Source organism: Elgaria multicarinata, chromosome 1 (assembly GCF_023053635.1).
Source record: "Elgaria multicarinata webbii isolate HBS135686 ecotype San Diego chromosome 1, rElgMul1.1.pri, whole genome shotgun sequence".
Lineage (NCBI taxonomy): Eukaryota > Metazoa > Chordata > Lepidosauria > Squamata > Anguidae > Elgaria > Elgaria multicarinata.
The window spans coordinates 6,184,493-6,201,411 of NC_086171.1; the positions used below are offsets into that span (position 1 = coordinate 6,184,493).

The window sequence follows — 16,919 nt, forward strand, 5'->3', positions numbered from 1 at the left end:
CTCTGGCTGAAACGCTTCAACACCACTGCTACACCCCACTTGCCTGGGAGTGAACTCCAGGAGACTAATGCAGCATAGTCCTGACCCAACTGGGACCTACTCACAAGCCATTAGCTAGGCTGAACTTGCAGATCAGGATCTGAGAGAGCAATAAGAAGGAAGAGAGGGTGTGGATTTTGTTACAAGTCAACAACAGCATTTGTTTCAGCAGAAGTAGCGCTCAGCTGTGCCACAGTCATTGCAAATAAAGCAATCTTATGCCCTTCCTGTTCGGGAGAAAATCCAGTTTCCCAAAGATGGGCTGAATAGATATTATTATTATTATTATTATTATTATTATTATTATTATTATTATTATTATTATTTTCTCTTTTCTCGCTTATGGTGGTTTTTCTAGACGGGCATGACGGGCATTGCCAAGTCATGCTGTAATTTACAGATTCAAGAATGTTTTAAGCATGACTGCTTTCTGGTTGTTGGTGTGGATGTATTTTGGTAGGCCCAGTTTCTGAAGGTTTTCTGTACAGTTTTTGGATGTGATGCCTGTGGCTGATGTGACTAATAGAATAGTTCTGACCTTTTCCTGTTGCCATAGTTCTTTAAGTTCGATGGCCAGTGGTGTATAATTTTCTCTCTTTTCCTCTTCCTTTTCCACAACATTTTTGTCATTTGGTATTGCTACGTCAATGAGATAAGTGTGGTTTTTCTTTTCTTTTCTTTTTTGTCTATAACTGTTATGTCTGGTCGGTTGCAAAGTATTGATTTGTCCAGATGAATTGTTCTGTCCCAGTATATTTTATGATCTGCATTTTCCAAGGTTGTTTCCGGTGAGTATGTATAGTAGGGTATAGGTGGTTTGATAAGGTTGAATATTGTTATTATCCCTCTTTTCTCATTCATGGTGGTTTTTCTGAATGGACATGACAAGCTTTGCCAAGACATGCTAACTTTTACTGATTCAGAAATTCCCTGACTATTGAACATGTTTTAAGTATGACTGCTTTCCAGATGTGCTTAAGTATGACTGCTTTCCAGGTGTGGATGCCTTTTGGTAGGCCTAGTTCCTGAAGGTTTTCTGTATAGTTTTGGATGTGATGCCAATGACTGATGTAACTAATGGAATTATTATTATAAGATTGGGGGTGGGGGACCTGCAGTCAAGTCCTATGTGTGTTTATTCAGAAATAGGTTGCACTAGGTAATATATAATATTACACTTACTTCAATCCCATTTCTTTCTATGGGCCTACTCCAAGTGGGACTAACGTCAGATGCAACCCACTGAGTCCTTTCCCAAAGTAAGGTGACACATAAAGCTTCAAATTAAGCCTCCTGCCCGGCACCCAACGAAGGTATTAGCAGCTCAGGTCTAGCCATGTCGATCTTAAATCGCCTGGAAGGTATGTCTTGCAACTCCGCTCTGTTTGCCGATAAGAGCATTCATTGTTTGCATGTCAAAAACAACACCAGCGGCGCATTCGTTTTCAGAGGGGCTTTCTCAAAAGTGTGAAAGAGAAGTCCGTGGAGGGGAGATGGCTGTTCAAAGAGCATCCCATCATAGGTGGGGAGGAGGCACACCCCATCAGACAGCCGGTTGTCTCTTTTGCTAACCCCCCCTCCGCCCCCCTCCTTTCTTTCTCCCTCTCTCTGGTTGTGTATTACGAGGACGCGTGTTTGGGTGTGTGCATTTCAGTCTGAAATCGAAGCAATTTCCCTTGAAAAGGCTGTGAAAATCCCCCTGCCTTTGAACACGGAGGCATTCGCTCCGTTCCCTGTAATGCTATAATTGCCTGGGATTTTCACTTAATGCGGAGGGAAAGTCCTGGAGTGCTGTGCGCTCCTTTTGCCTTTCTCCATCAATCCTTCCCCCACCCAGCCTTGCTGTTTTCCATTCTTCTCCTCCTCCTCCTCCTCCTCCTCCTTATATCAGATCCTCTTGGCTCTTGGGATCCAACAGAGAGGTGGGGGTCTGTCTTCTGAAAAAATGCGTGTATTTGTGACTCCCAAACGAAAAAAGAAAAGGGGGATGACAGCCAACAGAAGAGCGTCTAGACTAGAAAAATGAATTCCCATCCCATATCAATAGAAGCCCCTTGAGCAGCAAGTAGGGGTTGAAACCAGATTGAATCCGGATCGGCCCGCAGCTCAGTCTTCGGATTTGGGCTGCAATCCTAAAAACAGGCTTTTCTAAAATTTAAACCCCATCGTCGAAAGTTAGTAAGAATGGATTGAACTGCGTGGGACTTCAGTTTGACATTACTCACCGGCCCAACTGATTTCAATGGGTCTACTCTGAGTAGGATTAAATGTGAATCCAACCCACTGGAAGTGTTTCCCAACTGAATCGGGGTCCCAATGTGAAATGCGTCTACTTGGAAGGAAGCCACGTTGGTTTGCAAGCGGACTTACGAGTCCAATTGGGGCCATGTTGAAGAGTATGGCTGTACAAGCCCAGACAGGTCTCCTAAGAAGTAAACCCCAATGAGTTCAATGGGGCTTACTCCCGAGTAAGTGCGTGCACACTGCATCCGATGGCTACCTATGAGTTCAAAGGAATTTCCCGCATCCCCAAAGTAAACAAGTTTAGATTGAATCGGAGTGCAAAGCGGATTGGGTTTTTTTAAGAGGATTCAAGCCAGCTAAATTGGAGTGCTGCTGTCCGAACTGTGATCATAGATAAATATGCGTAGGATTGAAGCCTTAAGGAGGCCGCTGAAAGAAAGAAAGAAAGAAAGAAAGAAAGAAAGAAAGAAAGACGCGTGTGTGTGTGTGTGCGTGTGTGCGTGTGAGTTTATTTATGGGAGCAAGGGGTCACACATCTAAAGCTGCAGATTACACTGTATATCTTCACGGCTTCTGTACCAAGATATTACATCAAGCTTCTAACAAAATCCTGCCCAAATTGCCCCCCCCACCCCATATAATCGCGACGGGGGCGGGGTTTCCAAAGACCACTTCCATGTTACAGTACACGTGTGTGTGTGTGTGTGTGTGCAAGAGCGGGAGGGGTCGTGTGTGTGTGTGTGTGTGTGTGTGTGTGTTTAATGAAAACCACTCGGCAAATTACCGGGTTTCCTTAAAACGCTACAATAAAACCTTCATTTCGGTATTATTCGAGATGACACGGGGCGGGGCGGGGCGGGGGAGGCGTGGATGGGATGTCTGAAAGGATGGAGGAGGCTGCGGATCGGGGTCACGCTTTACACGGGAGCCAGCCCCGTTGACTCGAGCGGGGCTTACTTCCAAGTAAAGGTCGTGCGGTGCGAGTTCAGCCGAACCAGTACGGGACCGTCTGTTGAGGGTCCAGGCGCGTCTGGGGGCGGGGGGGGGGATCCGACAAAACGCGACGCCCCTTCCCCCCTTCCCCCCCCCGCCTTTGTCTAACGCCCAACAAACAACAAACAAATGAGACCCGGGGCTCTAGCCGTAGGTTGGTTGGTGTTTTGCATTTTGGAGATGGATGGACAACTTTCCTTTCTGGGTGTGTGTGTGTGTGTGTGTTTCCTCCTATACACTATAGGGAGAAGGGGGGGTTAAGGGGGGAAAGAAACGACCCATTATTATTATTATTATTATTATTATTATTATTATTATTATTATTATTATTATCCAAAACAATTCAGACTTTAAGAGCTTTCCTGCCTCGATTCCATCAGCTGAATCGTGGCGAAAAGAAATCTCTTATTTATTTATTTATTTATTTATTTATTGTTGCATTACTAGAGCAATGTGTCTGTGTGTGTGTGTGTGTACTTCCGATGCATGCCACTTCCCGACGTTTGCAAGACGCGTGTAAGGCAGATTCTCGACCTGTGCAGACCTAGGGATGTTTACTCAGAAGGAAGCCCCGCTCGCTGTCTTCAATGGCCTTTCCTCCCACGTCAGTGGAGGTGGCCTTGCAGCCTAAGGCGGTTAAGCCGGAGCGAGGTTGCTCTCTTTCTCACGCTCTTTCAGGCCGGCAGTCAGCCGCACTGGACTCAGTGTGGACTTACTCCCCGAGCAAGGGTCGGGTCGGGACCCTCCGTTTAGCCCCCGTGGACGTCCCTGACCCCAGTTTAATTCCAGAAATGATCCCGATCCGTCCCCTCCCCCACCCTAAAACACGTGTTGTCTTGTCCCTACGAAGTTCAGTTTACATCGATTTGAACTACTTTCCAGGGACGTGGAAATGAGTTTTGTAAAAAAAAAATCATATATATATATATATATATATATATATATATATATATCAAGGGACAGACTCCCATGTATGTGACATGTGTCCTAGATTCGGGGACTGAACCTCCGAAGACTCATTCGGACGACACCGGCTTAAATCCAGATTCCCCAACTAGGTTGTACCCCGGGTCTTTCAATGAAAGCGATGCCCCCATCCCTCTGTGTACACCAGTCCAAAGAATTCGGAATACAACCGAATTCGGTCTGCGGCCCCTAAGCGCTTCGATCCTAAACACCCGTTTAGCCCGGGTCCACTTTTTCTTTACTCAAAAGGAAGCCCCGTTGAATTGAAATGGGCTTACTCCCAAGGAAGTGAGCATCGGGGACTCGGAGCCTTTTCCTGGAATTAACTCCCAGGGCTGGGGGGGGGGGGGGTTGAAAGAAAAGATATGCGTCCCGCCTCAATATGTTTGTGGATCGGCTCGTCTGCATCCACCACTTAAACTTGCTCTTTAGGAGTAAAGCCATGGTGGGGTGAGTATCCCCCCTCCCCCAATTAAATATTGCATTCAAATTCCAATTTGACGATGAAGATTCCTCCCTATAAAAGCAACTACCGTGTTGGTAATAACTATAGATGCAGTGTTGGGGGGAGAGAAATATAAAAAAGACACACACACACACACACACACACACACACACACACACACACACCGGTTACTCAATGTCTCGCCTTGGCTGAAAATTTCCCCAATTCCTTCTATTTTGTTGAAATGTAAATGTAAAACAAACCCCCAAGGACTGCTGGACCGCGCTTGGGGGGGGGGGGGTATTTAAGAGAGAGAGAGAGAAAGATACTTTAAATTTAGCAATCGCTTAATGTGTGCATGTGTGAATGTAAAATTTACATAAGGAAAAGAGGTGGGGGGGGCTGTGACCCAGCCCTAAATTTTCCCATAACTTATAGGTGGATTGGAGGGTGTATGTAACCCCCCCTTTTTTTAGCATTTTAGTGGCTCCTTCTATCCAGGGAGTGAAAATCCGGACAGGTTGTTATAGCTACCCTAAACCACAGGGGTTCCCCCCCCCAAGTCTATTTAAACCCCCTATATTTTTCCTTCTCCCTTTTTCTTTCCTTTCTGACTCTCTCCGCCGCCGCCGCCTCTTCTTCGCTTTTTCACACCCTTCCCCACTCCATCCTCCCGATTTGTGGGCCAACATGTCCTTAATGAGTATTAAAACACTATCTGTTCGCTATTAGCTCATTCCTTCGCCGGGCTTTCTGAATTGACGCATCGCAGAGAAGTCTCCGCAATTTCCCCCGTGGCGATAACTGCTGATTGGGTCTCTCTAAAACAAGCTTCTTGAAACTTTTTCCCCCCCTTCTTCTAAATGTTTAGTGTCTCCTGGCTGCGAGAAGAGGGTTTTTTTTTTACATTCCCCCCTCCAAAAAACCCCCACTCCGAAATTGATGTTTGTTATTTATTTCCCTCCTCTTTGAGAGAGAGAGAGAGAGAGAACTGGACGAGGAAGGAGGTATAGATAACCTACCTGTTTGGGCTGGGCTGATTTTATTTATTTTTTGGGGGGTGGGGTATTTCCTTCGCCCCCCTCCCTTGCATTCAAGAAGAGAAGGTTGGAAGACTTGCTCGTTTTTTAAAATAATAATAATAATAATAATAATTCATCTTCAACATCAACATACACACTGAAAGTTTTTACCAACTTTTGGGGGCGAGATGGCCTTTTTAGGATATTTCCTGTTTCTTTGTGGGGTGACTCAAGTCTTATCAAGTTATCCAATCTGGTGGTAAGTTGACTTTCTTATTGATTATTTGGGGAGCACGGGGTTACTTGCCCCCCATTTTTTTCTTTCTTCCTATAACACTCGCTTTTTTTCTTTGCTTTTTTTACAAGAGATGTGGTTACTTCCCTGGTTCTGGTTTCTAGTATGCTGTGAGGGAGAGAGAGATTGTGGTTCTTTAAAGGGGTTTAAGAATTCGCATTTTACGTCTTATATTTATCTAAGCGCTGTGTTTATTTTGACTGGGTTAGTGCTGATCTACCGTTCTCCTACTGTAAAGTAAAAAAAAAAGAAGAAGAAAAAAACCTGGAAAGGTGGGCAGGGGGTGACAGAGAGAGAGAGAGAGAGAGAGAGAGAGAGAGAGAGAGAGAGAGAGAGAGAGAGATCAGAGTTGTTTAAAAAAGAAAGAAAAAATCGGGCTTTGATCCTCTTCTGCCAAGAACAAAAGGTACTGAGTGAATTAAACAGATAATGATACAAGTCGACACGAGTTTTTCAAGGTGATTTTAAGCTAGTCATGTGGAAGGAAAGGAAGGGGAGGAACACACCAACACCCCGTGAGGAATATTTCTCTTTCGAAAAAGGGGCAGAAAGAAAAAGGAAAGGGAAGGGAAGGGAAGGGGTGGGGTGGGGGTGGGTGGGAAGCACGCCACAGCAGAATAGCGTGTGAAATAATGTGTTCTTTTGGAAAGGTGGTGGAAGAGGAGAGGGCATTGGAAAAGCAGGAATCGCTAGAAAGCTGTCGCGCGCCTGTGTGGGTTTCTTTCTGCAGCGTGTCTTTCTCTGGGCGCCTCCTTCTGAGATTTGCCTTCTGTTGTATAATAGGAGCTGTGTTTCCCCCCTCCGTCTCCGAGAGAGAGAGAGAGAGAGAGAGAGAGAGAGAGAGAGAGAGAGAGAGAGAGAGAGAGAGAGAGAGATGATCTGGAGTAAAATCTCAAACAGTGTGCATTGATGACATTTTGTCGAATATGCAGCCCGGATGTCTTGCTTCCTTGCTTATAGCTGCAAGCAGCAGCAGTAGTGGTAGTAGTAGTGTGGGGAGAGAGAGAGAGAGAGAGAGGTGTACACAGCCCCTTTAGCTTTATAGTCCTTGCAAGTTGCTCAGAAAACCGGGGCCCACAAGAGTCTTTCTCCGCCGCCCCCCCAAAAAAAACCCCGTCTCTTTATTCCTCTGTGACACAGGGAAGCGTCCTTCTGCTCTCAGCACTGCCATTCGGACCTTTAAAAAGATCCCCCACCCCATATCCGACCCTTCTTTCTTTCAACGTTCAATAGATGGTCTTCCCAGGCGGTTCTTTTCTCTCCCCCTTCCCCGCTCCTGCCCCGCGCTCCACAAGCCCTTTAAGCCTGGGTCGAGGCATTTGCGCCTTCCTGATGCGACCCTTTCCCTCCAACGACACGGTTTGGCGTCCTCCCCTGCCGTGCCCCGTATCTGTCTACTCGGGAGTAAGTCCCCCCTGGGTGGAAGGAGGCTTAATCCCAGAGGACTGGAGTCCTGAACTCCGGGAAGCGATCCTCTGTTATGCCTGCCCTTCGTCCGCGGAAAACAAGGGGCTGAAATTGACAAGGCTGAAAAGAGAGAGCAGCAAAGAGAGCGAAATTGACGAAGGATGTGTGATTGCCCCTAACCCAACGGTGAAAGTCCCCCCCCCAACGCCCTATGGCGAGGCAATTCTGATTCTTACAGGGAAGGAAGCAGATAGAAATACATCCAAAGAGATTTGATGTTGTGGGGAGGGGGGCGGGCAGAGGTCGGGGAGGGAGGTTAAGCAAAGATCAATTCCTCCACTCTCCAAAAAATAAATAAATTATAAAAAATCTCTCCAGGAATCTAGTCTTAAAAAAAAAAAAAAAAAGCCCCGCTGGGGAGCCTGTCCCCCCACCCACCCACACACACACTCTCACGCCAGCACCATCCCAACATCTCGATTTCCCCTGAGTTGGTTTTAAACCTTGCGATAAATAGCGAGGATGGGAAAGTCGGCGATGTTTTGCCCCTTTAAGAGCTCGTTTTTAAAGCCAACTGTGAAGGGACTAACCCGAACAGGAGGGAGAGTCAGAGGCTGGGGAGAGCGAGTGAGCGAGCGCTCGGCTGGGCATGTCGGAGCACATCGGAACCATCAGCGGTAATTATAGACTCCGAGGAGTTGGAATGAGAGGAGGAAGGGCTCCTTCTCGCTCCGGCGCAGAAAGCCCCAGTCCTGGGCGAGTTTCAGCCCGGCCAAAGAGCCCCCGAGTAGCGAGGGACACGCTTCCTTCCGTGCCCTTTTTCTCCCGCGGGGGCGTTCACACGACCGCGGGCCGAGGAATCCAGGCACTGTGGAGCGAGATGGTCTTCTCCCTAGAGCCCGGCAGCGTCCCGGGAATTGAGTGCCCCCCCCCACATCGCCGGAGGTCTTGTCGGGGCACCGCGAGGGAAAGGTGGTGTCAAAATCAAGGTCCCTGAAGGAAGGCGGTGGTGGTTACACACGTGCGCGCACACCCGGGATTCACTAGGTTGCAGCAAGAATCAAAAGGCACATGTTTTCCTAGACAGGACCACTTCAGGCTGCTACAGGGATGGGGGTGTTGTTGTTTGAGGATTTGCATGTTGGAATGGATGCTCGCTGCCCCCCCCACACACACACAGACGTGAAATTCCTTGCACGTAGAAAAACAGCACCTCAGGGTAGAAGTGTCTTCCTGAGAACATCGATGTGGAAACCTCCAAGCACCCACCCCAGCCGCCTCAAGTGATGCAGTCCAGGAATAGCTTGATCACTTTGATGGCAGTGTGTGCATAAAAAAGGGTCTCTGTCTATCCCTCACGCCTCCTTCTTCGTATTTACACGCACATGAGGCCAAACTTTGAGTCTTTGTGTTCACACGTGCGCATAGTCGGTATAAATTTTAAAGACGGGCCTTTTAATGTTGTAATAGTGTTGGCTCCTTGGAAGAGCAGTTTACTAAGACTAATTTTCACACCTTACATGGTAACGAGCCCAGATTTGTCACCGAGTTTACCGGTACGATACACGTGCTTTTAAAAACCTGATTGTCATTCTTTACATGTTAAATTATGTGTGTGTGTGTGTGTGTGTATAATAACTTATGTGTACACCAAAACAAAAACGCCCTCATCTGTGTAGAGAGTAGTGATTTGTTTAAGATATATACGTGCGTGCACTGGTGAAGAGGATTTTTATGAATGAAATATTTACAAAATTTCATGTGTGTATGTATATGTGTGTGTGTGTGTGTGTGTGTGTGTGTGTATATATATATATATATATATATATATATATATATATATATATTCTTCCTAAACCAACTGCTGTTTCTAGCATATTGTCTACAAGACAGTGTAGAAAATGTATGCAGATTACTTAAGGAGGAAGGTTTACACACTCACAAATGTCTGGGCGTGAAATAGAGAATCTATGGCATTTTTTTTAAAAAAATGTAGTTATTAAAGATGTCTTGCCATTCTCTAATAGCCACCTGCCTTTTTTAAAAAAAATGACATGTCATAAAAAGTTTCCTCTAGCGTGTGAATGAGTGTGTACCGACACCACTCGCCTCTGTGTGAAAAGAGACGCCAGAGAATTCTCAGCTAGGTCCTCAATCTCCTTAAGCCGAAACAGAGGGGGGGGGGATTAAGATGGTCCTTTGAGACTAATTCGACTTAAAAACCAACACCGACCGATGTGACGCTTTGTAACAAATCATACAGATTTTATTTGATTTTTTTTTTTTTTTATAAAAATGTCTTTAGACCTTTACACATACTCGCCGCTGTGTATCATAAATTGGTTTATACAACTCTTTGTATGCTGGAGAAGCGGAGAGCGACGAAACGTCGTTTACACGCAGGCAGGCAAGTCGAACGTCAGTTCCATTGAAAACAAGAGAGCGTGTTTGCAAAGTTGAGACCTATATCAAGTTGACAACTGTGTGTCTTTGTGTGTGTGTGTCCGGTTGTATCTAGGAATTTTAAGGAAGGGGGTGTTGAGGGCGAGGACCAAACCATTTTTTTAAAAAAAAAAGTCATCCGTGTTGAATGTGTCTGAAAGAAACGGATTCTTGCATTGCATCTCTTGTATTGCAATATGTGCGTGCAAGATTGCAAAACAGGGCTTCCCTTCAGAACGCCAAATCACCCCCTCTCTTAAAAAAAAAAAAGTAAATCCGAAGCTGCTTCGTTTTCTTCCCTTCCCCCCACCCAGGCCCCCAGAAAAAGCCGGACCATGAATGGGGTGAGATCCAAACCTCGGCCTTGAAATCCAACGGGAGTTTAGTAAGGCCACAGCTAGACCTAAGGTTTATTCCGGGATCATCCAGGGTTCGCCCCTGCCTGAACACTGGATCCCCTGTGTGTCACTTAGATGAACAGGTTTGACCCCTGGACGATCCAGGGATAAACCTGAGGTCTAGCTATGGCCCAAGTCGTGCCTAACTCAAGTGCCATGGGTTTCAACGGGTCTCCTCTAAGTATGATTTACATCCAATTTATAGTAATGCGTGTGTAAGTGGGGGGGCGGGGGGGGGGAAGAGAGAAACAGAGATGGGTTGATCCATCCTCCAAGCCCCAAGAAGAGAAGGAGCGTGAAGAGAAGGAGCAGAGGAGGCGCGTGGAAGGAGAGCGAGGTTGAAAAAAAGGCCGCGGTGTGTCTATCAAGCGCAATTTGTTTTGTCTGGGCGCAGAGATGGAGATGCCGCGGTGCGTGTGCGTGTGTATATATATATATTTACACACTCACGCAGCACACCCACACACCGCACATTTTCTTTCCGGACCGTGGGGAGGGGTCGGAGGGGCGGGCGGGCGTTGAAGGCAGAATTCCCCAAATAGTTATGGGATGACGGCGGGCGCAAGGTAATAAAATGCAAATACGGTCTTTGATAAGACAGGTTGCGCGCCGCCTGCACACCTGGGATTCCAGCCACTCTCCCAGTGTTTATTTTTAAATTCCCAGGCCTGGGGTAGAGCTTAGCAGGGAGCGATCGTTTGGAATCGAAGACAGTGAAGCAACGCGTGGCCTTCCGTTGCACCCAGAAGTGTGTGTGTGTGGGGGGGCTTTACCACCCACCACCCCAAAAGGCGACAAATACGGAGGGGGGGTTTGTCGCTTTCCAGATCGATTAATTGATCGAGGCTTCAATCCTAGGCCCAGTTTCTCGGGAGTAAACCCCTCTGAACTGGACATGTCCCAAGGCAGCAACTGTTGTTGGGAGCAGGCTGAGCCGAGACAGGTGAAGCTGCGTGTGCGGACGACCTTTCCGGGCCAATCCGAATCATATTGATTCCGAAGTAGATCGTATCGATTCCGAATTCAGTCCTAGGGTTCATTTTCCGGGGAAATGTGCTTAGAAGTGCCGCCTCTGTTTTGTCAAGGGGGAGGTGATATTATTATTATTATTATTATTATTATTATTATTATTATTATTATTATTATTATTATTATTATCGATGTGGGGGCTCAAACCTGCCTGGGAATGACTCCCCTTGCCTTTTCACGGAATCCACGGATGGGCTGGCTGTGATGACCCGGAAATGAGGAAGGTGCATTCTTTACATGCTCAAAGCTGCCCTCGTCTCTGATGGCACTAAAATCTGCACGCAGGGCTTTCAATCAAACCTTCCAGGGGGACGCTTGGACTGACCCAGCAGTTCTGTTTTATACATCCTTGCCGTCCAAATCAGGTTCTGAAGCCAAGTACTCACATAAAGGCCTCCCCACACCCGTATCTATTTAGGGATGTGTAAAAATCTGAAACCTTAAGTGTATCTTAAGTAGGGGAGGGAAGGAGAAACTCCCTAGTCATGAGAAGGGCGGTGTGTACATGGGTGTATGCACAGGTGATGCGATCTCCGTTTTCAGAGTCGGATCCTCTTCTCAAAACGTCCACACACACTCGCCCCCCCCCCCCTTTCTGCCCAACTGTACGTGGAGTCTGAGAGCTCTGTAGGTATTTTGCAACAATGAACACATGAAATTGGCAAGACACCCCCACACACACACACACACACTAAATAACACACCAAGCAGGATAGGACACTTTGAAAACAGTTTGAAAACTGTATATGGAGTGTGTCCTGGGCTCCAACGGTAGTCAATACCGTTATAAACTGTTTTAAAGCAGTAGTGTAGATCCTGCCTTGGTGTCGAAGTCAATGCATTCCACAGCTTATCTGGACTCAGAAACAGAGTTTGTTGTACGTTTTCACACACAGGACGTTTGTTTGAAAACCCGTCTGTAACGGGAATGTCAATCCATCTCCCAATAAAAAGTACATTTAAAGCCTTTTCACAGGATACCTTAGAAGCACCTTTGCGGCACGTGTATTTGTGGCACGTGTGAGTGCTGTTTATCCCAGCGAGCGAGAAGGAAGGAGATCGAATAATACACATTGCAGCCAGATAAGGCTTTGCAACCCGGTTACAGATCGGGTTAAGCAAAAGACTCCCGCACTAACCCCTGTTAAATCACACGTGTTGCAAGCATGTTTTTAGCCGCCGCCGCGAAAATGGACTTCATATGCGGAAGTCGAATCCTGCACTGATGAAATAAACCTTTCTTTCTTTTTTAAGGGGAGGGTTCCAAGGGACTCTTAAGATTTATAAACTAACCAACTTCAGTTCAAGTAGCTCGTGTAATCTCTCCATCCTTCTAAACATGTTTACTTGGAAGTAAGTAGGTTGAAGACCTCGGCTGTAAGGTCACATCCGAACAACCCGATTTGGGACTGTGGTCCACTAAAATCTAGGGGATTTATTTCCAATCCTTGCAGGGAAATCGGGTAAATAGCTACTCAGTCAGAAATAAGTCCTATTGAGTGGAAGGGGGCTTACTCCAAGGTAAGTGAGCATAAGATGGCAGCCTCATACGCACTTCTTGGGGGAGTAACTTCCACTGAATTAGGAAGGACTGAATTGTGAGTGAACGCACCCCGGATCGGGTTTGGTGTCTGTTCTAGAATCCGAAGGCAGACTTTATTTTCCTGTCCGGATTCTAGACTCTTGGGGTGTCAGAAGGGGGAAGGTTTAGAAACCGTTCATTGACTGCTCTCCTAGTTACACTTTCCTGGTAGTAAGTCCCATTGAACACGATGGGGCTTACTCCTGAGTAGACACGCATGGGATACTACATAGGTGTGATGAGGGCGATTTATTGGGAGATGCAGCGCGATCCCGTGCCCCTCTCTTCGGGAGTACATTCCACTGAGTTCCCTCACTTCGGAAGAAGCCTCCAAGAATTCACAAGGACTTACTCCCGAGAAGACATACCTACTGGAGCTCTTAGCCCTTCAGCCTGAGTTGTGAGAGAAAAGGAGATCTTTTCGTACCTTTGCTAGAAATACAACATTGCAGCTTGATTCCATGCGTTTCTGCTGTTCCCACTGTGTTCCGTGGGGCTTACTCACAGGTAAACCTGCATAAAATCGCAGGCCACAAAACGTCTAGATTAACACCCTAACTCCGCATTCACCATTGAATCGGAGGAATTGCATTCCTCAAAACTGTTGTAAGCCTTCCTGCAGCCCCATAAATGTTTCTTTAAAACAAATTCTCCTTTTCCCAGAAACCGGTACGTTTACATTTGATTTAGGAATTTTCTCTGCGCCTTCATTTTCGAGGAGCATGATTCAAAATGTTAAGAACGCAATTAAATTATTATTATTATTATTATTATTATTATTATTATTATTATTATTATTATTATTATTACTCTAGCAAACCGAAGTCTCTTCAATCCAGATTTTGAAGTTGCCATGCCATCCATTTCAACCCTCTCCCCACCCCAGAACTAAAAGTGAGAACATTTTATTTCACAACCTTGATCTAATATTTCCCATTGCTCCTGCCTCTCTTCCGCTATTAAACCTAGAGACCTGTGCTATTTTTATGAAGGCATCCGGAGTCACGCCTACTTTGAATTATTATATGGGTGTTTTTTAAGACCCGGTTTCTCCACCAAGCGCGGTGGGGGAGGCGGGACACATCGCAAAGAGAGACGGAGTCAGATAGGATCTGTTGTCTTGCGGTGTGTATTTCTTCTGCATCAGACCAGGATTGGACCGCAAAAGAGCTTCCGGGAAGGTGTGTCTGAGGGTGGATGTTGGGGAGGAACCTAGCCAGCGGTGATCCCTTCCCACACACCTAATTTGTTTCCCTGTGTAAACTAGTTCCTGATGCTTAATGGGGTTTAAAAACAATCTATAGGGTGGAGGGGGTCTGGACAGGCAAGCTGGCTTGAATGGTTGGTTTGGCCTGTTTTAAACCAGATTCATCGGTCCTTTCTACACCTAAGGGTTCATAGAATCATAGAATAGCAGAGTTGGAAGGGGCCTACAAGGCCATCGAGTCCAACCCCCTGCTCAATGCAGGAATCCACCCTAAAGCATCCCTGACAGATGGTTGTCCAGCTACCTCTTGAAGGCCTCTAGTGTGGGAGAGCCCACAACCTCCCTAGGTAACTGGTTCCATTGTTGTACCGCTCTAACAGTCTGGAAGTTTTTCCTGATGTCCAGCTGGAATCTGGCTTCCTTTAACTTGAGCCCATTATTCCGTGTCCTGCACTCTGGGAGGATCGAGAAGAGATCCTGGCCCTCCTCTGTGTGACAACCTTTGAAGTATTTGAAGAGTGCTCTCATGTCTCCCCTCCATCTTCACTTCTCCAGGCTAAACATGAGATCCCAGGCAAATGGAGGGCTCATTCCTGCCTGCTCCTGGGATCCCCTGTGTGTCATTTGGATGCACAGGGATGATCCCAGGACGATCCCAGGAAAAAAGGCAGGTGTAGAAATGGCCATTATCCTTTAACCCAGGGATGTTGATTTTCTTTCAACTCCAGGGCTTAATTCAGTTTGGGAGGAGCTCTGGTGTTTGTGTGTGTGTGTGTGTGTGTAGGGGAGGGGCCATATTCCAGTGGGGTGTGTGGCCAAGGCAAAGAGGGGGCAAGGCCCAAATACCAGCATATAGCTTAAAGCTCTTACTGCCGGTAAGGAGAGGCATTTCAACCTGTTAGAACAGGGGTGGAAGGGCTCCACAAAAACTGGGAAGGGGCGTGGCCTTCTGCGGAACCCTGGAGGGCCACATTTAGCAGGCCAGCTTTTGCCTGCCAGCCTATGATTTTGCACCTCTGCTTTAACCCATTGCAACTGCTTTCTCTGCCTCTGTGAGTTTGGCTGCTGTGGGTATGTTAAAACCTAGAAGGCCATTAAAGGCAGAAGCCACAATGTGTGTGTGTGTGTGTGTGTGTGTGTGTGTGTGTGTGTGTGTGTGTGTTTTACTGGTTTTGTTTGGTTTAATGACGAAAGAGGCCAGGCACGCTGTAGCTGTGCCCGCCACCTTCATTCCCTCTGCAATGCCGTTGTGCAACACACCTGTATCTACTGTTAAGTTTGAAAGAAAAAGGTGTCACCAACTCTGATGCTGCCTAAAAATGGGGAGAGACAAGTGAGATGAGTGTCATGGGGCAGAAACTGGAAAGGTGGAGTGCCCAGGATACACACACACACACACCAATCTGACCCTACACACATGCACTGCATCACTGAAACTACACATGCATTACCTAAGGGTGCAATCCTTCGCACATTTAGACAGAAAAAAAATAAGTCCTACAGTTCCCATCATGGCTCGCTGGGGAATGATGGGAATTGTGGGACTTTTTTTTCTCTGTGTCTATACATGCACGGGATTGCTCCACCCAGCTGGATCAAAATCCACACTAGCAGCTCTAAGTACGGAACAAAGAACTGCTTGCTTGGATACCCAAGTTTTATTCGTCCTCTGGCAACAACAGAACTAGACCTGCCTCAAGATGTCAGTATAGCCATCAGCCTGTGGCCACTACGTTTTGGCCTAGGGAGATTTGGACATTTCCCCCTCCATGGCAGTCCAAGGGTCCCCCCAAAATAAGTCCCAGCAAGTAACTTGGCTTCTCTAGGTATCGGCAGTAATCAGCCATCCCTGGCTGTTTCACTGGATGGATATATATATATAGCAAAATGAAATTTGCAGTGAAACTGGACAGATTGGGACATCCACGAAATGTCCAAAGAATTTCAAGAGAAGCCGAAAGAGTTCTCCAGAAGACTGGCAGAATATTCTGGGGAAGAGGAAGGAAGGGGCTTCTATGGCCTTAGCTAGACCTAAGGTTTATCCCAGGATTGTCCCGGGGTCATCCCTGTTCATGTAAATGACACACAGGAGATCCCGGGAGCAGGCGGGACAACCCTGGGACGATACCGGGATAAACCTTAGGTCAAGCTAAGGTCCATGTAGTGGTAGCTTTCTAGCAGGGTTAATAATAGGACATTGTCCACAGAAGATGCCTCGCTCTGTAGCCATTTGCCAGGCATGGGTTGGCAGGTAAGTTTTACCCTACCCTGTGCCTGCTTACCCTACCCTGTGCCTGTTGGCATTCTCTTCCCCGCCTTAATGTTTTACTATGATTTTATTAGATTGTAAGCCTATGTGGTAGGGCCTTGCTATTTACTGTGTCACTCTGTACAGCACCATGTACATTGATGGTGCTATATAAATAAATAAATAAATAAATAAATAATAATAATAATAATAATAATAATAATAATAATAATAATAATAATGGGCTGTTGCATTGAGAGCCTCTAATAGCCAGAGAACTTCGGCTCTTTGGCGGTATAGAAAGAATTAAATAAATAGAATAAAATTAATCATGCTGGTGGTGAGGTCAGCTTAGTGACTTCTTTCCTTTCTTGTGATTGTCTTTGGAGCCATTTGTGTGACCCTGTGAGGCAGGGGTGTCACTAGGCACTTAGGAGATTCACAGCCTAGGCCCGTAGGACACAAATCTGCATAAAATCTGCATATGCAAATTCAGAACCAATGAGATTCGTTTAAATAAATGTATGCTAAACAATGCTGATGACAAAAAGAAGAGGTGGGGCATGCAGAATGTCTTCTTTGGCTTCCATTTTCAAGCCCCC

At 46.4% G+C, this 16,919-nt stretch overlaps 1 protein-coding gene across 1 annotated transcript in view; it reads left to right on the forward strand.

Moving 5' to 3' along the window:
• The first annotated feature begins 5,879 nt into the window (after nt 1-5,879).
• Nucleotides 5,880-16,919, forward strand: part of LOC134395313 (protein Wnt-3a-like) — a 105,268-nt gene continuing 94,228 nt past the window's right edge. Inside the window, exon 1 of the mRNA XM_063121471.1 lies at nt 5,880-5,968. Coding sequence (XP_062977541.1) covers nt 5,898-5,968 — 71 coding nt within the window. The 5' untranslated portion in view covers nt 5,880-5,897. The remainder of the gene's footprint in view (nt 5,969-16,919) is intronic.